The sequence below is a fragment of the Ursus maritimus genome, unplaced genomic scaffold (genome assembly GCF_017311325.1).
Source record: "Ursus maritimus isolate PB19 unplaced genomic scaffold, ASM1731132v1 scaffold_2, whole genome shotgun sequence".
Lineage (NCBI taxonomy): Eukaryota > Metazoa > Chordata > Mammalia > Carnivora > Ursidae > Ursus > Ursus maritimus.
In genome coordinates, this window is record NW_024424452.1 from 36,197,168 (window position 1) to 36,219,038 (window position 21,871).

The 21,871-nt window shown below is 48.5% G+C and overlaps 2 protein-coding genes and 1 long non-coding RNA gene across 3 annotated transcripts; 1 reads left to right on the plus strand and 2 right to left on the minus strand.

Annotated features, from left to right (window-relative positions):
- The first annotated feature begins 29 nt into the window (after positions 1–29).
- On the plus strand, positions 30–10,234 carry ZSCAN32 (zinc finger and SCAN domain containing 32). The gene is given in 10 exon segments (XM_040635440.1): positions 30–956; positions 1,621–2,095; positions 4,528–4,693; positions 5,926–5,990; positions 6,283–6,353; positions 6,355–6,413; positions 7,224–7,293; positions 7,295–7,710; positions 8,755–9,448; positions 9,450–10,234. Coding segments are annotated over 9 exon segments (2,127 nt in total). The 5' UTR covers positions 30–956; positions 1,621–1,672; the 3' UTR covers positions 9,613–10,234.
- On the minus strand, positions 5,162–8,757 carry LOC103668537. Its single transcript, XR_005836116.1, has 3 exons — positions 8,699–8,757; positions 7,209–7,330; positions 5,162–5,517 (listed from the first exon to the last, which is right to left on the minus strand). It is a non-coding gene; the product is annotated as an uncharacterized LOC103668537 (long non-coding RNA).
- A 6,965-nt stretch (positions 10,235–17,199) lies between the features above and the next one.
- LOC103668536 (olfactory receptor 2C1) lies at positions 17,200–18,155 on the minus strand. Its single transcript, XM_008696815.2, has one exon. The coding sequence runs from the start codon at positions 18,153–18,155 to the stop codon at positions 17,217–17,219; it is 939 nt and encodes a 312-aa protein (XP_008695037.2). The 3' UTR covers positions 17,200–17,216.
- Positions 18,156–21,871: the final 3,716 nt, after the last annotated feature.

Here is a 21,871-nt window from a genome sequence, read left to right on the forward strand (position 1 = left end):
CTTCGCAGTGCACGGCGGGAGCTGTAGTCCAATGGCGCTGCTCGAGAACAAGCGCGGCGGGTGGACTAGAGCCGGTGGAAAGGGGAGGGGGTGCCCAGGGGGTGACTCCCGGACCGGCGGCTGAGCGATTCGGGTGAGTGCTCCGCTTCCTCGCGGCCACGGGCTCGAAGCTGGGTTCAATGCCGGCCTGTGAACCCCTCGCCGCTGGGAGTCGTTCCAGGGCGGTGGGCACAGGGGCGGGCGCCCCCCGCACACGCCCCGGTCCCCCCTGGACTCCTTGCGGGCCGTGACCTTGCGGGTACTTCCCCACGCCGCCTCCGCCCCAGCGCCTGACCCTCGTGCCCAGGGAGCCGGCACGACTCAGGGCATCTCTGCCTAGCGAAACGTGAACCACCCCGGCTCCCATCCTCGTCCTGCTTTCTGCCGAGCGCCAGGGTCTTCGCCAGAGTGCAACACGAGAGCAGTATTCTCCAACTATGGACGGGATGTTAGGGGTCAAGAGGAGCACAAGTTCCGACTTCCGCATGAAACTAGTATACCATTTACTAAACTATTCTTCATCTGGATAAGGAGCCGGATGTAGAAGATCTGAGGCATGGCATACATCTTTGAGGCCTGGGCCTTGCTGCGGAGCTGTGCCGTGGGATTCTCCTTTTTTGTTAAAAAGGACTGCTACCAGTAATGCCTTCCATTTCTCAATCTCTAGCCTCTTGGGCTGCATTATATGTAAAGAGATTATAAGTGAAAGCAGTTCAAGTACTTTGGAAGAAGAATAACCCAAATGCATTTGTTTAAAAGTTTTTTTTTGGGGGGGTTGTTTTTACTTCTGTGAAGAGGCTCACCCCTTTGGTGGAGGAGTGGAATGTTGAGTGACACAATTACAGGTAGCTCCAGTCTTACATCCTCCCAATTCAGCAATTCCTAGGAAATCTGGAACTTCTCACACCCCACCTTAGGTAAAACCTCAGAGAATTTTGACAGGCTCGGTTTATGTCAGATGCCTGCTCCTGGGGTGGGAGGGAAGGGTACTATAATGAATAGCCCCACCAGACCCACTGGAGTTTAGAGGGACTCAATCACAAAGGAAGAAGATGCATTTCTAAGTAGGAAGGAATACTGGAAAATAAAAGCATACAGCAAGCCAGTCATTTCTCATCCACACTCTGTGTGTGTGGGGGGGGGGCGGTGGTGGTGGTGGTGGTGGTAGAGAGCAGGGGGTAAATGATAAGAGGCTAATCCAGAGGCACCTTACGAGAAGGTGGCAACTGGGAAGATGGCTCTTGGCTTACTGAGGGGAGGAAGGGCAGGGAACAAGATCCAGGCATATGGGGAACACAAGAAAGAACAGCTGGACTACACTGTGAAAGTAGCTTGGGAAATTCATGAGCAAATACCAATCGGCTGTGGAGAAAACAGTTTTGATATTTCCAGTGCTTTAGATTCTCGGATTGTAGAGGGAGCAAAGGAAAAGGACAGAAAGTACATCACGAGAAGCAGAGGGAAGGAATATGAGATCACTTTATGCTCTTTTTCCATTTCCTGTAGCTTCCCTTCCAATTAGAGTCTTTTTCAGCTGTGATTGTGCACCACTAAGATATTCTCATGTTTCTCTAATGCCAGGAAGACATTCACTGGTGTCCAGGAGAATGGCTTCCCAGTGATATGAGAAGAAATGGAATCTGTTCTCCAGGGTAGAAGTGGCTGCCAGTCAGCCAGTCTGCTGAAGCAAATCATGGCTGCAACAAGGAGTCCCCAGGCATACCCATCCCCAAGCAAGGACTGCTCACAGGGACAGAAATCAGCCCTAAACAGCACCAACCCTCACTCGGAAGCTTCCCGCCAGCGCTTCAGGCGGTTCTCCTACCAGGAGGTAGCTGGCCCCCACGAAGCTTTTAGCAAGCTCTGGGAACTCTGTTGTCAGTGGCTAAGGCCTAAGACACACTCAAAAGAGCAAATGCTGGAGCTGTTGGTTTTGGAGCAGTTTCTGACCATCTTGCCAGAGGAGATCCAGACCTGGGTGAGAGAGCAACATCCAGAAAATGGCGAGGATGCAGTGGCTCTGGTTGAGGACGTACAGAGTGGATCTGGGCAATAGGTAAGGAAAGGCATTCAGAACCTGGTGAGTTTCGTTATGAAGAACTGAGTGAGAAGCACAGGAATCTGGGTTAGCGGAGAGGAGCCAAGTTGAGAAATGCACAGTAGCCTCTGTCACCCACCAGAAACTAGGACCTAGCTTGGGGTGGTCCCCTGCCGTTCCTTTATGGGTAGAATTTCTCATTTGCCGCTATAACGTAGACACTGATACATTCAGTGAGTGTTTAGGGTCCCTAATACAAATGTAAAACCTCAGAATAGCTCCCCACAGAAGGCCAGGGAAAGGACAACTATCCCTCACCCAGGGAATCAGAAAAACTAGAGTTAGTGAATTAAAACCCAGTGTCTCTTGCATGGAAGATTCCCTGAATGCAGATGCTGTGTGTTCTACACTAAATAAAGTTGTATTAGAGCTGCTCCTGCGCCAGGATTAAGGGGTCAGTATGGGATAGTGAGGAGTCTCACAAAGTCGGCACCTGTCCAGTTAGGGACTAGGTCTGACAGCTGGTCAGTGTAATGATCTTGTACATTTTGGGAGAAGGGAGGTGTGAAAGGCACAGGAGAAGAAAAGGAACATGGCTTTGGTTGTGGGAGATTTGTGGGAAGGAGGCTACTAAGATCCCAATCCCAAGTCTGGGAGAGGCACAGAGTAAAGGAGAGTGGGTCAGAGGGATGCTGTAGGCTGAGCTCCTCTGTGGTCAACGGGAAGCAGCGCCCTGGGTGCGGAGACTGCATGACTGGAATGGGAGATGCTGGTGTCCCCAGTGAGGAGGCAGACATGTCCTCGGGCTGCAGGGGAAGGGTGGTGTTGACATAATGTGGAGAAGGCAGAGCCATGTGGTGGGGACACATTAGGGTCCAAGCTGAGGAAGTTCATGAAGGATCCAGGGAGTTGAAACAATTAATAACACCTAGGAGGGAGTGGAGAAGAGCAAGCGGTAGCACATGTATGGAGTTAGAGACTGGACAGGTGAATAGCGGGAGCCCCTACATGCTGACAGCCATTCTGCTCCAGGTCTCCTTGCCCTCTCTCTGTGGGGTTGGTCTCTCCCTTGTGGCCCCCAGCATTTCAGAGCCAAGCTCTTAACAGGAATGCTAACGGTACAGAAATGTAAGGGTTAAAAGAGCTCCCTGAAACTGTCTGGGATGTGAAAGGCAGAGCAAGAAGTGGAGGTGAGTGGGGCAGTGCAGGTTGATAGCACTTCTCAGGACGCCAGCTGCCTCGCGCAACCACCACTTGGTCACTTGAAGGACCAGTTAGAAGCCTGGGACGGAAGGGGATGCAGGTGGTTCTGAAAGACACAAGTAGCTCTGAGATGAATGCCGCGTGCCACATATTGGGGATTTCACAGTGAACATGACAGGCGTGGTCCCTGGCCTGCAGGATCCTACCCTCCATGGGGAAAATGGACAACAAGCAAAGGAAGAAAGCAACTTTTGGGGCGCGTGGGTGGCTCAGCCTTTAATCATCTGCCTTCGGCTCAGGTCATGATCCCAGGGTCCTGGGATTGAGCCCCACATCGGGCTCCCTGCTCATTGGGGAATCTGCTTCTCCCTCTCACACTCCCCTTGCTTGTGTTCCCTCTCTCGCTGTCTCTGTCAATTAAATAAATAAAATCTTTAAAAAAAAAAAAAAAAGAAAGAAAGAAAGCAAGCAAGCAAGCAAGCAAGCAACTTTGGGATAAGTGCTCTACAGGAATGAGCAGACAGATGTACTGGACTAGGACCGCAGGCAGACAGGAAGTGGGCACGGCCTCTCTGAGGGGACAGCTGAGCTGGAGGGAGGGAGGAGCTGTGTCAGGAGCCTCAGGTGGGAGAGGATGTGGCCTGTTTGGCAGAGAAGCAAGGATTGGCTCTGACACCCAGAAGAGGTCGAGGAAGGAAGGTGGGAGGTCGAGGAAGGAAGGTGGGAGGGCTCGGCACTGCATCCTGCGGGTGGTGGCAGCTGCTGCAGCGGCAACAGTGACAGCGTGAGCTTACGCTTTACAAGAGCTGCTGCATTCTGGGAAGGCACAGGGTGATATCAGGATGTGGCAGCACAGGACCGAGTCGGGGAGCAGACTGCAGGGTGAACACAGAAGGGGCCCATGTGAGGGCTCTGTTTAATGCTGGGCGAGCTGAGCAGATGTGGCGAGGCCTGGACGTGGGGGAGAGGTGCTCCCCACTCAAGGCTGCAGTGCTCGCATGCTGCAGACGTGTGTCCACTCAGCACTGGCCACGTCACCTCTGCTCGGTGCTTGCATCTCATGATCTTAATCACTGCAGGCCACGTGAGTGAGACCAAATTTTATCTTTTTTTTTTTCTTCTTACAGGGGTCTGAGAACATTTCCTTCTGTCTCCTTATGTCTCACGTGGTTTCCTAATGCCACTCTCAGGTTTTACAGTCCCTTAGGCAAGAATTTGTAGTGACAGATGATGGGGTCTGTTCGCAGGTCCCAGATTCTGGGAAGGACTGGAAAATGCTCAATGACAAGACAGCCCTGTGGGGAGAAGCCAGAGAGTTCCCGAAACGCCACCTGAAACGGGGGGTTCATCCAGAGGAAAGCACTTAGGAGGGGTCACGGAGGTCACAACAAAGAGCAGGGGAACACTCAGAAGGTAAGCCGAGGTCTCTGCCCTTGGGAGGGCAGAGGAGGAGGGCTGGGGAGGAAGGCGGGTCTGAGCTTGAATAGGCTGCGGGGATCCACATTAAATGCTTTTGAAATATACCCTCAACACAAGATTTCAAATGTTACTTGCTGGTAACAGCACTTAGATAGGGTGGAGATTTCTTTTTTTTTTTTTTTTTTTAAATTTTAATTTTTCTATCTGAGCTGAAGGCAGACGCTTAACGACTGAGCCACCCAGCCGCCCCAGGGTGGAGATTTCTTATGTGTAGCCCTAATTCTCCTTCACGGCAATTTAATTCTATTACTTCTAAACCAGGTACATTCACACCCACACATCTGCCCTCACCTGCAACCAGCTCTTCATGCACTTGAGACAAAGCCCCTATCTCATCCAGCTTAACTTTTTTTTTTTTTTAAAGAGGGGGCGAGAGAGGGGAGGTGAAATTGTTAATTTTAATTGTTTTTAACAGGTGTATTTGCTGTAGTGTTTTTTATTTCCTTAAGCAGATGAAACAATGAGTATATCAGTATAAACCTTGGTGTTTCTTTCTTTGTAATCCTTGCGAACATCACTGTTCTCTGGTGTGTGGTTTCTGAAGCTTTGGGGTTGAATGTGAAGGGGGCAGGACTCACCGTGTGCCCAGCTCTGCTCCTGCTGCTCAGCCTGGCTTCGGGCTGCTCCGATCCCTAGTACTGTGACCTCCTCAGGATCACAGACTTGCATGTGTCCCCCGAGGTTCCGTTAATAAGGTAACAAAATGAACCACTTCCTTCTTGCAGATGGATTTCTGGGACGGAATATATTATGCTGGCCTGAAAAAAACGAAAGGCTTGAGTTACTGTGGCATTTTTAGTACTAGGGTCATCTCTGGGTGGTGGGGCTCAGAGCTTCCCCCCTCCATGAAACATTTTTTTCCTGTAATGTGCATATACTGCTTTAGAATGAAGCAAGTTTTTGTTTTTTAAATAAACAGCTGTTATGCCAACAGTCTGCTGAAAGAGCGTCTCGCCACACAGAGGCCACTGGCGCTGGCGGTGGTCCTCAGACTCATCTGGGGGGCGAGCGCGTTGGGGCGCATCCCCAGAGCTCCAGATATGGTGGGTGCAGGTGGGGCCCAGGAATATGCGTTTCTGACGGGTTACCAGTGCTGCTGGCCTGTGACCCCCCTCGTCCCCTGCTCTGTGGCAGCCGCCCTCCACCAGAGGCTGGTTTCTCCCCAGCCTGGCTGATGGCACAGGCACCTAGGAACCGTTCCCAGAGGAGGGTTCTTTGAGACCGGGAGACTGTGTGTAGGGCAGCTGGGGCCCAGTGAGCTGTGCTTGACGCCTGCTGTCCCCAGGGTTCCCATTTCACTCTTACCCCTGAGCCCATTCTTACCAGAGATGTTGGAAAGATCATGCGGTCCATCCACTGGCCCTCCCTTGCACTGCTGTCTGTCCACGTGGCTGTGCGCTTACCCTGTGCTCCCCTTGGAGGCCTGACCCCCCCCCCCCGTTTCGCTTTGCCCGGGTGGGATGCCAGCGGTCCTGTCTGCCCCACGCCAGGCTGGGACGGTGCTACTCTGTAGGCAGCAGCAGCCCCCGGTGTTGTTCCAGGGACCAGTCACGTGGGAGGACAGAGCCGTCTCCCTCTGTCAGGAAGGACACACGCCCTGGCCCTACACAGAGGGCCCTCAACAGAGGCGTCACTCAGAATGACTAACATCACTCTCGGGTAACGATGCCCATTCCCTCAGGGCCAGACTGTGTTCCTTTCTTCAGAGAGAGACAAAGACCAAAGACCTGTGAAAGAAGGAGGGAGACAGAGCGAGTGGAGACTGTTGGCTAGAGGAAGGGAGATGAACAGGACGAGAGTAGGCGCGACACACAGTGACTGCAAGAATGAGAAAGCAAGACACCAGAGTGCTCAGGCCAAGGTGGACAGTACATGTGACAGCGAGCAGGAACAAGGAAGGGGCGAGACACGGAACACAGTGGGGACAGAGTGTGGGAGGGAGAGCGTGGGGCTGGGGGACAGCCCGCAGCCAGGGAGACGCCAACACACACGTGCCCACACGCACAGCGGAGAGCGGTCCTGAGGGGCAGCGCGCACTCGAACTGTGCCTGTGTGCTTGCGTACCCAGGCCTTCAGGAGGTAGCGGGCCCTCTGAGAGCGTCAGACGCTTAGAGCCACACACCTCAGGGACTGCCCCAACTGCACACAGGCAAGCACCACGCTTCCGTGAGTCATGTCTCAGGACAAATGAGTGGGATTCGAGATAAAGAGAAACACGAGGGCAGCATTGGTAAATATGCCACAGCCCCTTCTCCGTCAGAGAGGATGCCCTTTCCACTACACTGAGCATCAGTGTTTAGGAAAGAAGCCCACAGTGGGGTAGCTTCCCCGGGATGACAGCACACGGTTGGGATGACAGCACACGGTTGTGGCAGAGCTGGACAAACCCGCACGTAACTTCCTGAGCTGCTAACCTTGCCGAGTGGTGTGCAGGCCCCTGTGGACTCACCGTGTGTCCCTTGGCCCCTGGCAGCAGGTGTGCACTGGGGCGACGACGAGACCGAGACGCTCCTGGCCATCCTCTGGGATGCTCAACATCGAGAAACTCCAGACTTGTCAGCACAGCCAGACCTACAGGGTGGTGGCAGAACGACTGTGGGAGCAGGGCTTTCTGCGCACCCCAGAGCAGTGTCGCACCAAGTTCAACAGCCTGTGGTCGAGGTACCACAAGGTGAGGGCAGGCCGTGTGCCTGAGCCTTGTGTCCTTTATGAGGAAGTGGATGCCGTGTCCGGCTCCTGGGTTTCTGCACCCAAGGTGGCAAGCCGTGCTGTTCCTGGCCAAGAGGGAAGGGCTACGGAGTCTGGAGAGCTGAGTCAGCAGAATGGGGAGCCAACAGAGGTCGGAGAAGGGGTCTGGGCCGATGGTGCAGCTGGGGACGAAGAGGACTTCTGGGATCCTGGCTGGGAAGGTGGGAGACTTGACCTGCCAGTCTTGTTCCCACCCAGAGCTGGTAGGACTCCTGACTCTGACAGCCAAGGGACAGGAAAGTCCCCCAGAGCCCATTAGCCCAGCTATCAGGAGGGAGCGGCCTCTGTTGTTGGCGTGCTCACTGCCCTGATGCACGGCCTGCTCTAGGCCAGGGAGTCTGCCTCTCGGTGTTGAGGCTTTTCCCCTTGCCCATCAGAGCCCAGGTCTGCATCCGCCAGCCACCTTCACAGAGTACGTGGCGTGTTCCCCGTGCAGCTCCCTTCCTCGGCTTCCTCAGTCTGCCATGGGCCTCCAGCCCAACTCTCTCCCCTTCCCTTCTGCTCCAGCATCACCTTCCTTTCCTGAGCTGAGCGTGTGCCGGCCACGTCCTGGCAACACGCTTTCTTCTCGTTTCTGCCGAGCTCAGGGCAGCCTGTTGTTATTCAGCTGCCAGCGGCCAGGCCGTCAAGAGTAGAGGTGAAATCTGAAGACAGACTAGCGGATGACACAGCGCTGGCCTCTCGGCCTCAGATGTGTCACTGCCTGAACATCCAAAAAGAGACAGTATAGGGGGCCTGGTGGCTCAGTTGGTAAAGCGTCTGCCTTCGGCTCAGGTTATGATCCTGGGGTCCTGGGATTGAGCCCCCATTTCGAGCTCCCTGCTCAGTGGGGAACCCGTTTCTCCCTCTCCCACGCTGGTGCATGGATTTGCTTTCTCTATCATAAATAAATAATATCTTTAAAGAAAGAAAGGAAGAAAGGAAGAAAGGAAGGGAAGGGAAAGGAAAGAAAAAAAAGAAAAGAAAGAAAAGAAAAGAAAAGAAAAGAAAAGAAAAGAAAAGAAAAGAAAATAGAAAGAAAGACAGTATACAAAAACAGAAGGTGGAATCCAGGGTTTTTTTTCCCCAGGACCACAGGGTTTGGAGCTTGAATATACTACAATTGGAAAATGAAATTAGGCTATGACTTAGCAAGATGGCTGAATCCCATGAAGAATTCCATTTAGGTATTTCTCCCTTATGATGCTTTACCTGTAACTCCTTGTTCTGTTCTTTCTCCACAGTCCCGTGTCTTTTTCTTCCCTCAGGTCTTGAGATCAAGAACAAAGCTAAAAAAGAGAATCAGAAATGGGATGATTCAGGGCAAGCAGAAGTGACGAAGAATCTATGGAGAGAGTCTAGTGAAATTTTTTGCAACCTGAGCCCAAGAGAGCAACGTAGATGTTCTCCAGGGGAGCGTGAGGGGAGACCCCCGTCCGAGGACAGGAGGAGTCAGCAGACACTCCGTGCCGGGGAGAAGGCTTGTGCACATGTCCTGAGTGGGGGAGACTGCTCTCAGGGCTCTCCCTGTCGCCATCAGCCAGTCCCTGAACTGGAAAAAATGTCTAAGTGCCAGCAGTGTGGGAAAAGCTTTAGCCAAGGTTCTTACCTCATTCGGCCTCAGACAATCCACACAGGAGAGAAGCCTCACAAGTGCAGCGAATGTGGGAAAGGCTTCAGTGAGCGCTCCAACCTCACTGCCCACCTAAGGATGCACATAGGGGAGAGACCCTACCACTGTGGGCAATGTGGGAAAAGCTTCAACCAGAGCTCCAGCCTCATTGTCCACCAGAGGACCCACACCGGGGAGAAGCCTTATCAGTGCACTGTCTGTGGGAAGAGATTCAACAACAGCTCCCAGTTCAGCGCTCACCGGCGAGTCCACACTGGGCAGAGCCCGCACCCCTGTGCGCACCGTGGGAAAAGCTTCAACAACAGCTCCCACATCCGTGCCCACCAGAAGACACACTGGGGGGAAGCCGTACACGTGCTCTTGGTGTGAGAAAAGCTTCCCCAAAAACCCTGTCCTCATCCACCGTCGGGGGCACACAGAGAAGACACACTCACACCCCAAGAAGGGACACATGCTGCAAGGGTGTAGGAAAGCCAAAAGATCAATTCCCTAGTGTGAGTCTCTCCTGAAAGCTTCCATCGGCTTGTGGAGGCCTCTGCCAGCCAGTCCATGGCTCAGCAGGAGACTTACAAGTGGATCTCAAGCAGGAAGAGGAATCAGCATAAGGGTGCCGAGCTCTCTTTCTAGGTCTGCCTGTGACCCACAGTCCTGTGTCACCAGGACTTCCATCTGCTTTGAACACAGGATCCAAAGCCCTGCCAGGAAACTAGGGCAACCTTGTTCTGAACAGAGAATGGGTGGCTAGTGGTCTGGGAACTGTTTCTGGGGCAGGTCAGAGAAAAAGTTTTCCCTCCTCATGGGAAGCATATCTGGAAGTGAATGACCTCTAGGCACCTGCTCTCAGGAATGTCTTACCTCAGAGTAGGTCACCCAGAAGAGAGCAAGGCAGGAGGGACAGCTTAAGCCACAGCGTACCACTACTCTAAGTGACTTAATCTCAGACCAAGTGTGACATCTGGGTTCCTCTTTCTAAGATTCTCCTCTGTATCACCCCCACCCAGGTTCCTAGTTTCTTGTGTGTTACATTTAACAGTTTCTACAGGTTTATAAGTATTACTATTTCTTTTTTTTTCTTAATGTTTTATTTATTTATTTGACAGAGAGATAGCCAGCCAGTGAAAGAGGGAACACAAGCAGGGGGACTGGGAGAGGAAGAAGCAGGCTCCCAGTAGAGCAGGGAGCCCGACACGGGGCTCGGTCCCAGGACTCTAGGATCACGCCCTGGGCTGAAGGCAGACGCTTAATGACTGAGCCACCCAGGCGCCCCAGTATTACTATTTCTAATGAAAATAAAGGTGCTACTCACTCCACTCTCTTGGCCCTTGGTGCTAATATTCTCCATTAAAACTTTATCCTCATGCAGGTGCCCACAGGTTCCCAAAAGAATCCATGGGTAGAGCCTGTGTTAGTGGAGAACATAGAAAGGAGCAGGAGAATTGGATTGGAGAGGTTTGCACTTCCACTGAGAGGGAACATCACAGGTATATGGTGAAAACAGGGGTGTGGGAGAAAGGAATGGGGTGTCAGGAGCACTAAAAACCAATCTAAGTCATATTAATTTTGAACAGATATTCAAGCTTTTGTGAAATCTCCATGATAAACGTGGTAAAACCTGGGCACGTCGTCCTGGTTCCTGGCCTGTGCACACAAGCTGTTAGTACATTGTCTAATTATGGTGAAAGCAATGTCATGGTCTCTGCTTCAGTCTTTTTGAGGAATTAAACAAGAACAAATAAGAATGTTCTACCTCAAAACAAAACAAAAAAAATTAATTTTGGGGAAGAATGGGAAGGAAGGCAAGTCCTTAAGAATCTATTTCAGTGTTTCCTCCAGTTGAGCCTTGTATTTCCTGGTTCTTTGCTATTCCAGGTTCTTTAGTAGCCAGATACAATGTGGTCGATTAAGTAGAATCACCTCACCAGACCTTCGGAAGTACCAGCAGCAGTCGCGCAGCACCAGCCAGCTCCAACACCCCCAAGATGTGACCAGCCAGGCAGGGTCTCTCTTCCAAGTCGTGATTAATCCAAACTTTTCGCTGTGTTCCCCCAACTCCATTTGGAGTAGCTGCTCCCTGCACTTATGGCGGATACCTGACTGCCTACCTGTCGTTGATTCACACAGCCTGATCACTGCACTAGGCACTGGAGAATGAATCTGAAGTAGCTGTATAAAACCTAACACCTCCCAGCCTCTAGATCTCCTCTCAGGTATAGGACACCCTCCTGGTATGGTTCAGCCCTTCACATGTCTTTTAAGAAGCCAGTTTTACCTCCTGTATATGAAATACTGAGACTCCATATGGTTTCTATACATCCCTCCCTCACTGAAACATTTTAACTAACTGATATAATTTCTCAATGGACAGTTCCTTGCAGAAGATTACTAACCATTCCTACAGGGAAGATCCAGTATTCTCACTACCCAAAGAAGAAGGCCAAAGCCACAGATCACCGCCCCTTCGTGTTCTGGTTCTTTAGTCTAAGATGGCAGATGGGTGCCTGCAGCTCTGGTTCTTTAGTCTACGATGGCAGATGGGTGCCTGCAGCGAAAACAGGAGCTGGATCCCTCCGGCCTCCTGACCCCACTTTCCTTTCCTCTGGACACCTCTTCTCAGCCTCCCCTGGGAGGGGACTACCCTACCAGTCATTGCAGGTACAGCATGGGGAATACTGGGACCCTGGGCTCGAGTATGCCCATTTCACCACTGACCTCGTCACACGCAAATGTCTGCTTTCCCTATTTTAGTTCCAGCCTCCCAGTCCTGTTACTCATCCTTGGCTGGCTTCCTGGCAGACAGGACTGAGCGATCATTACTCATGGAGAACACAGGACCCTAGCAGGTAACCTAAGTCACTGTGGTAGGGGCCATGCCTCAAAGAGTGAACTTTGTGCAGCCCTGCTCTGGCAGATGAAGGAAGCGGCTCAGTACGTTCCATGGACTTGGCCATTCTAGTGGCACCTCTGGAGTTTTTGCAGAAGTTTGAGATTTACTGAGTATTGCAAATAATGTCTGGATTTCCTGATTGGCCCAATGCACACTACTACAAAAGAAGAGGAAACTGGTCAGTTTGATATGTCTCTTGACATCTGTCTTCCCTCCATTTCCACTACTACCATTCTAAACAGGATCGCTGAAACTCAGCACTACTGATATCTTGGGCCACACAGGTATTTATTGTGGATGGATTGGGGGGGGGGGGGCTCTGTGCATGATAGGAGACATGTAACCGCATCCCTGGCCTCCACCCTCTAGATGTCAGCAGCACCTCCTAGGTGTGACCACAAAATTGACTCCATTGTTACCAAATGCCTTTTGGGGGCAAAATCCTCCTTGGTTAGGAACCCCTGTCTAAGGACATGTCATTAGACCAGGCTGCTGTAAAAGCCTTCATCTCTCCACCTAGTCTTCCTACAGAGCAGATCTGGATTTCCTGACTTTCCATGTATCTGATCCAATTGTATAACTAGTCTTTTCCAAAGCCCTGGAGACTTCCTGTTGCCACTGAAATAAGCCAAGAACTCCAAGCTTACAAGGCTGTCCTTGGCATTCAAGTCCCAACCAACCACTCCAGCCTCACTGCCCACTACTCTATGCATATTCTCCAACCTGCACAGGTGATCCAGTCTCAGGTCCTGGAACAAACAGGCTCTGGGCTTTCAAGCCTTAATACCCTGACCCACAAACTTTTCCTACCTAAACTCTTCTCAGGGTTCGAGTCACTGAATACAAGGGGAATGCAAGTCTCCGTCCCTCCCAGCCAGGGGAGGAAGGGCACCTGAACCTAGAAATGTAGAAAGAAGGAAACTTTTATGTCCTGAAGGAGAGCACCATCGAAAGGCAAGCACCCCCACAGGATGAGTACTGGCACTACCACTACCGCCTTCTTGAAGCCTCCGAATGCTCTGAACTCTTCGGCCCTGTCTCTAACTCTCTCGCAAAGCGCCTTCTCTAACTCCACCTAATACCAAGATGTTTCTGGTGGGTTGACTTCTCCACTCGTTTGGGAGCTCTCTTGAGGACAAGGGCAGGGTCTGCGTGCTCTTCCCAGACAACAGGCCTCAGTGCATGAGTGCTTCATCGGCGTAAATCGCAAGGGCAGGAGGCTCGGAACCCTTCAAAGGTTTCTCCGGGGGGAAATGCACGGACGGGTGCCCCGCAGGAGGACGGGTGCCCCGTAGGGGACAGGTGGCGCGCCGGCCACCTCCTCCCCACCCCCACCCCCGAGGGGCGAGGTCTCGGCACACGGCCACTCGGTGTCTTCGCGTCCCGGGACGGAAGACCACAGCTGCAGGGTAGGGAGAAGCCGCAGCGCTCGGTGCCTTCCCAGCAGGAAAAGTCAGCTTCACACACGTCACTCACCAACAGCTCCATCTTCTCCAACAGCTCAATCTTCTCCAACGCACTGGGTCGGAAGCTGCCGCGAGGCATGCCGGGCTGTTCAGACGCCTTGACGCATGCGCAACGGCTCAGCCGGAAACGCGCGGGGCGGAGCACGCAAGCCCAGCCAGAAGAACCTCTTTCTCTGGTTTCCGCCTTCCGCTAATCAACAGTCCTCCTCACCAATGAATCGACAGGATCTTCTCCGCGTCATGCTCTGGGGCCAAATCCTGGTATTTCAGAGAACCCGGGTCCGGGCTATGGGTGTTCGTTAACTCTCTCCTGTTGGTTATTGCTCTTCCGTTGGCCAGGCGCTTCTGTTTCTTGACTTGGATGGGTTTTCCTTCCAATACAGGTGTTGCTCCGAGGGTTTTACAGATGTCATAGCGGCAGTAGTCAAAGACCGTCACGCTGTTGGTTTGCTAGGCGCAGTTGTATACACGTCCATATTACGTAATCCAGACAATAATCCTATGAAGTCAGTAGTATTACCTTTTTCATCCTCCGGAAGAGGAAATCAAGACCGTTTTTAAGTGACAATCATGACAGAAGTAGAGTTTCCAACGCAGTGTTTTCTTTCCTGTTTCAGTTTTTAATATCCCGTGCGTACCGCAAACCATTCTCGTATTAAAGTTTCCGCATTCCTTATTTCCCAAGCTGCTCTCTCTTTCCAGAGGAAACAACTTACTTTGTGTATATCTTTCTGTACCTTCCTATGCAATTTTGCCCATTTACTTTATCTTCAAGGTTTTCTATTTCAATATACCGAACTCGCCTTTTATCTTTAGGCTGCTGCGTTTAGTCATGTACCAGAACATATTGAATCTTCAATCATTTCCATTTTGGTGGACATTGAAATACTTTCCTAATTTTTATGTGTCTTTGTTATCCTTGGTTGAGATAATTCTAGATATATTTTGAAGAGGGAGCTGATAGATTGGGATGTGGAGTTTGAGGGAAGTAACAGTGCAGACTCCTCTGTGGTCTCTCTGCCTTTAATCCGGCCCATTCATCCATCCATCATTTATGATGACACTGGTTGCGCAGTGAAGGAGTATACTGGATCAGGACATAAATGGAGGGAGGTGGGAAGTGAAATAGACTGATTAACCTCCCTATGAATGCATTCCACTTTGATTAAATATAACACTGAGCAGTTTCCACTAAACACTCCCACACACATTATTTATTTCATCCTTTTAATGTTCCTGCCATGTATTCCATTCATTTTACAGATGATGAAAGGGAGTGCTGGAGAGATCAGATCTACTAGCTACCATATCTCATTATTTCCAGAGTACATCAAAATGCGTCTTAGCTCCTCACGTCATGAATTTTCTAAGTTATCTGCTGCCTCCCTACTCAGAGAGCACAGTAACTGGACAGCTACATTGTTAGGAAAGAGAGACAGAGAGCAGAGTGATTGTGGGAAGAAGCCCAGTATGGCAATTAGCTTTTTCTCCTCCAATTCCGTTTTTTACTATGCCCCTAACTCCACCTTAGATTTAGAATATTCTGTATTTTTGATAGGGACTTCGTCATTACTCCAAAGTGTTTAAGGATTCCCTCTTTATTTTCCACTTATTTCCTCCCAAGTTATTTAGTAATTTAAATGATTTGCCTAGAGGATATGACTGTTCATTTTCCTTGGTAGTTACAATTCTCATAAATTAATCCACTGTCATTCTGGTTTATATATTAACTTAGGAGTTTAGTGATTGTGATCCTACCTTCTGAGAACTTCATCTACTCTAAGTGTGCTGTTCAATAAAAATTTTGAACCTGTGAGTCTCTGAAGTTTGATAAATGCACCAAGATAATGCCAGTACTTGGCTAGTCCTGGAGACACACTTGAAATATTACTGAGTGGAAAATTGAGAATATAGGTCATGGCTCTGGTCTACAGCTGGAAAAACCAATTCAGAATGATAATATAACTAGATTTCTTTGGATGGGGCATTATAGATATGTGGAAAGGGGGATATTTGTCCCTGTGTGTTTGGCATTGTCCAAGGGACAGGGTAACTCCAAAGTAGTAAACATAAAAATCGTTCATTTCAGTTTTAGTTCACAGTGTGAAAACGGGATACTTGTGGGGCTTGTTAATTAATTCATTTCACTAAATGTTTATTGATCATCTGCTATGTATGAGGCATGTGTTTAGGTGCTGTGGGGGACACAAAGTACAACACTGTTTTGAAAATAGTCCTAAGAACTGGGGCGCCTGGGTGGCACAACGGTTAAGCGTCTGCCTTCGGCTCAGGGCGTGATCCCGGCGTTCTGGGATCGAACCCCACATCAGGCTCCTCCGCTATGAGCCTGCTTCTTCCTCTCCCACTCCCCCTGCTTGTGTTCCCTCTCTCACTGGCTGTCTCTGTCTCTGTCAAATAAATAAATAAAATCTTTTTAAAAAAAAAGAAAGAAAGTAGTCCTAAGATCTATTGATTTCCTTTTCTTTGGAAATGTAGTTGCTAAGCAACTTATATTAATCCAGTTTCTCTAAGGAAAGAGTACATGAAATGTGGTAGTAGGTATGTAGTCCCACGGCAATTCTAATCATGTGCTGTATCACATATTGGCATTCTAATTCCAATACCTACATTCCTCAAGGTGACTCATGGTGTGCTGGACTGATTGCTGTGTTCCAGGACTGTTAAGACTGAAAAACCAGATCTGGAGGCAGGGGACATGCTTTATGGAGATGATGATCTTTCTTGGGATCTTAAACTTACTTAGGAGTCTCAGAGCATCCCATAATCCACCAATCATACTAACATATCCAAATGCTGATAGCAAATCTCATGGCTGGGACTTTGGAGATGGAAATTTAAATTAATAGGTTTAATTTAAAGGAAAATAGTCTTTCTTTTTTCTCATTAAATATTAGATGAAGCAGAAAATGGCATGTAGACATAAAGGAGAGGGTAAACAAGATGACAGAGGAACATATGGATAGGAAGTATGGGTCGACAGGGGCACCTGGGTGGCTCAGTCAGTTGGGCGTCTGCCTTCAGCTCGGGTCATGATCCCTGGGTCCTGGGATCGAGCCCTTCATCAGGCTTCCTGCTCAGCACGGAGTCTACTTCTCCCTCTGCCCCTCCCCCCTGCTTGTGCTCTCTCTCTCACTCTGTTCTATCTCTCTCTCTCAAATAAACAAATAAAATCTTTTTGAAAAAGGAAGTATGGGTAGACAGACTGAAATACTGAGAAGAGACAAAGAGAGATGGAGAAAGATGGGGGTATGGATAGGGTACAAAGATGAATTGTTTGAGTTTTCATTTGGGATTAATCATGTCTGGCTTGATTTTATGGAATAAGAGCATCATTATAAAAAGATATTGCAAGTGGAACTGCTTTTTAAAGTACATAATTCTCTAGAAATAAAAAACAATATTTATTACATGTAATAAATAACATGTGTACAAGGACAGTGAGCTAGATCTGTACCAAGTCAACAACCTCTGAGCCATTGATGAGACATACCTAAGATCTATTGTTACCTGTAGTCCACAGGATTTTTAGTAAATAAGCATAGAATATTAGAAATAACTCTAGCCACGTCTTAGTGGCTTAGGGTTGTTGGGAACATATCTTGGTTGTACTAGCGTTGGTTCTCCTCATATTCATCAGGCCAGAACAAGAATGAGAAAAGGAGGAAGGAGAAGGAGAAGAAAGAAGAAAGAAGAAGGAGTTAAATGATGATGGAATTTCCCCTTCTCTCAGCCAAGTTCTCTTCCCTTTCCCAGCAGCCTCCATAGTGCCCCTTTTACCTCCTTGTTTCTTAGAGTGTAGATGAGAGGGTTCACCATTGGTGTGACCACAGAGTAGAAGAGGGAAATGAATTTGCCCTGGTCCTGGTTGCTGGTCTTAGCAGGAAGGAGATACCCATAGATAGCTGAGCCATAGAAGAGGAATACCACCACCAGATGGGAGAGGCATGTATTAAAGGCCTTTCTCTGTCCCTCAGCTGAGCGGATCTTCAGCACTGCTTGAGCTATGTAGCAGTAGGAGATCAGGATGATGCTTAGTGGGACAGCAGTGAAGAAGGTGCAGACACCGTTGAGCACAGCCTCATTGAGACTCGTGTCTCCACAGGCCAGTTTGATCATGGCAGGCACCTCACACAGGAAGTTGTCCACCCTCCGGTGCCCACATAATGGGAGCTGCAGAGTGAACGTTGACTGGATCAGAGAGTTGCTCAAGCCACCCAACCATGCAATGGCAGCCAGCAGCCAGCAGAGCCGATGGTTCATGATGGTGGTGTAGTGCAGGGGCCGGCAAACTGCCACATAGCGGTCAAACGCCATCACCACAAGCAGGATGCACTCAGTGGCCCCTAGCCAGAGGAAAACATAGAGCTGGGTCACACAGCCACCATAGCTTATGGTCTTATCTGGTCCCCATAAGTTGATCAACATTTGGGGGACTGAGCTAGTAGTAAAAGCAAGGTCCATGGAGGAGAGGTTGCTGAGGAAGAAGTACATGGGGGTGTGGAGCCGGACATCCAGGCAGGAAAGCAGGATAATGGTTGAGTTCCCAACCAAGGTCAGCAAGTAAGCGAAAAGAATGACTATGAAAAAGATCATCTCCAGCTGGGGATGGTCAGATACACCCATCAGAATGAAGTCCTCCGAGAAGCTGTTGTTGGCCCCTGCCATTTTGGTTGCTGTCAGTCACTTGAGGAATCTGTCCAGGGAAAACCACTGAGAGAAAAGCAAGTGAAAAAGCAAATGAGATAAGGCTGCTCTGCATCACAGAGGGGCTAATCGTTTTCTGGGCATCATGTGTAAGTACCAATTTAATTTTTGTGACTGCAAATGTTCACTGCAATCCTCAACCACTGTCAGTCTCACACGAATGGAAACTTTATTCCATCGAATGTCAAACGAGAGTTATTGCTGCAATGAAAGAAGTGCCTTATGAAGAACAAAAAGATGAGGTATCTTCAGTCCAGCACAGTGGTTACAACAAGGTAGAGGGAGTTGACCATTACAATTACATGTAGAAATTCTTAAAATACACATTTCCCCAGCCAAGGTTTTGATATGCTCATGGGAGGGAGAAGCAGACTCACTCTATTTCGAAAAGCTCTCCAGAAGTTTCTGATAAACATCTCCCCCTCTCTTCCAAATCCCTCCCATCCCTGGTGAAAACTGTTGGTCTAGAAAGATGAAGTTTGAGGAAGAACATGAGGAGTCTATTAAATCATGAAGAAAGTGGAAAGAGTGAATAATTCACCAAATATAGAAGATAAACATGTAAGTTAAGAGGAGGTAAACGTAAGATAGACATAACTTCACATAAGCCTAAGTAAGTTGAGGTGGAACAGGCTAAAGAAATAAACAGCAGTTATCCAAAGGGGGTTAAAACAATTAGTGGGTACCCTTTATTAGTAAAGGAAACTGGAAGATTTCAGAGGATATCCTTGATCCTTTGAGGTATATGACCACCATCCCCATGTCTAAACTGTAATTCTTAACATCTCACAAACAAAAATTAGGCCTTGTTAATAATGGGCCAATAGTGTCCCTCTACCAAGTCAGGGATGATAAGGACTTCAGAGAACTTTTTTCTTCAGAGAACTTTTCATCCTTCCTTCAGGCCGCCTCTACCTTATACTTCAAATGGAGTTAACTACTTATCCTTTTCATTTAAAACCTAAGGATGCTGAGGAACTGAGTTACCATCCGATAGCTCAACTTTCAGTTCCAAAGTTCTTTCTGAAATCCGTCTCATACCTCCGGCTTCTAGAAGTGCTTCTCCCCTTGTATCCATGTAGGGGAAAGAAACAGGTAGACACTGCCCATTTCCTTCCATAACCTGTCTGGTATTTGGGTGGCTGGTGCTTTGTGGCAGCTCAGGGATGCCAGAATTTCAGACAGGTTCTATGCATATGAAATGTTGTTTAGCCCAGGAACAAACCGGCCAAAGCGGAAAGGGAAAAACTATACCCCGAGAGGGAAGCTATCTACCTCCGTCACCAGAAAGTTCAGAAGGAAATGCCAGACCAGCTAGATTATTGGCCTGAGCTTGACAAACTTCCCAAGCCAACGTGACTGTAACTTCAAGTTTGAATTCAGCAACTCAGCTGCTCTTCAGGGTGTTTCCTCCCTCAAATGGTCTCTTCCCTTGGTTCCTATTTCTCGCATGATTTGGGAATGTTAAATTGATCCAGCACTACTTGCATTTTAAGAGAAGCCTAGAGGGAACAATATTGAATGCAAAGGGTGTACCATTTATGGGGCAATTTTAGCAGGGGGACATCCAGATGGAGGTTACTTGGGTACAGAATGAGTTTCAGGAATGGCTTTTATGTTGCATAGATGGTTCTCATCCTGGCCTGCCTGTGAATTGGTTTGAATGTTCAGGATGTTGAGAAAAACAGCCACAACTTGTGTCTCAAAGAGAATCCCAGATATTGTGATTGCCCGCCTTCGCCCAGTTTTCTGCCTGCTCCTCCTCTAAATTTCACAACTCTCAACTGACCATGCGTGGATTAGGTGCCACATCTGGAATTGGGGTTGGCTGACTCCTGTCATGGAAATAGCTCCTGAGCTGCCGGCACTCCCCATTTGTGACACCACATTCTCAGAATCCAAGCCTTGCTTTAATATTAGCCTGAGCAGTAAAGGGAAGGTGAATCATGAAAAGCAGAGCAACAAGCCCAATTCTAAATTCCCAATCCTGGTAGAGAAGTTTTTAGATATGTTTTAAGTATTTCACTTATGTGGGAGATGGTTGTCAGTGATATTCTTGAGAACTCAGTTTGTGCCGGACTCTCATGCATGGAAGTTCTAAGTTAATCTTTCTTAAGGACATGGTCAGAGTGGGAAATGGGGTTTTCAGTGGAGAGTAACATTGAGGCAGAATGGCAGGCAACAACCACAAAACAAAACAAACTTTGTCTAGACGGATGAAGTCTGAGGTGAAATACAATCACAATCTCTCCAGGCAGAAAGTTTAAGGTATTTGATCAGATTAACAGGAATTTTATCCCCCAATCTAAGAATTCAAGAATGAGAGATAAGGGAGTTTGAATCTTAAAAGAGGTAAAATAGGACCAGTAAACCAAAAAGGTGACATAGTTCAAACTAAACTTATGGAAATTGTAATGCCTAAGGGGCATCACAGTTTAAAAATATTGAAATTTAAGAAATAAAGAGAACTTAAGGTAATAAATGCTGTCTGAAGGGGACTTTAACTTTTGATGTTCACATCAGGGAAGACAACCAAGCTCCCTTAAAATTTATTTCTGATGCCACTGTTAGAACAAAAATCCTGGCTGCGTGGATCATGAGCCGGGCTCAGGTGGCCGCGGTTCTAACAAGCATTGGATCTCATAAAATAGAAGAAGAGCTAAACGTATCACACAGGCACACCAACCGAACACCACAAACTCAGAATGGAAATGGCTGGATAAGCATGGTGTTCCAGGAATAACTCTCCAGGCTGTATCTCTCTGCAAGGCGACAGCAATTTGCAGTGGGTGTCACCAAAGGGAAAGCAGAGTGTTTGACGTGGGGACCAGGAGGGAAGCTTTCTGCCATGCAGTGCCTGGGCAGACGCTCAGTGGAAGGTCTTACCTGATTTGCCTGATGGCTTAAAAGACATGGAGCGTGTGCAGATTTTTACAGAGGAGGGAGCAGGAGGAAATAGTTCTCATGGAGAACAGCCAAGACTAGTTAGTTTAACAAGTGGTTAAAGGGAGGTTTGGTTTTGCTTTCTCTTCCAGATAATGTCTTCACAACAATGAGGGGATTTTAAAGATGTGTGAATGCACAACAGGTATTTTCCTAAAGCAAAATAGGCTTAAATTAAAAGCAAGAGAAATTATGACAGGACATTTTAAGATTTCAGCATGATAAAACATCGGAAATTTCCTTGGCAAGAGAGAAATGTGTTCCTAGAGATTTGTATGCCTGAAGGCACTGGACTATAACCAAGTCTTCCGTGACATTCTTCTGTTGAGGATTCTGTTCCTAGGACTCAAGTGCACACTGAAGAATTTTGTTTTCTTTATTCTCATCAGATCAAGAATTTCCCAGCTCTTCTCCTAGACCATTTTACAAATGACTTTGTTAGAGTTCCTCATTTGTAGTTTTATTTTTTTTTTAAGATTTTATTTATTTATTTGACAGAGAGAGAGACAGCCAGCGAGAGAGGGAACACAAGCAGGGGGAGTGGGAGAGGAAGAAGCAGACTCATAGTCATTTGTAGTTTTAAAACTTCCCTTCACAGTTCAAATATTTTCTCCTCCTATCTCTTCTCTCAGCTGATGGAGAAGGTCACAAATGGGCTTGGGGCTCTAAGGCCATGTCACTTCCAACCCTTCTTCTGTGGGAAGATTCCAAAATCAGCTCCTTTAAAAAGACAT

What these genes read in the sequence shown, in the direction of transcription:
- LOC103668536 (XM_008696815.2), bottom strand. Translation starts at nt 18,155, where the DNA reads ATGGCAGGGGCCAACAACAGCTTCTCGGAGGACTTCATTCTGATGGGT.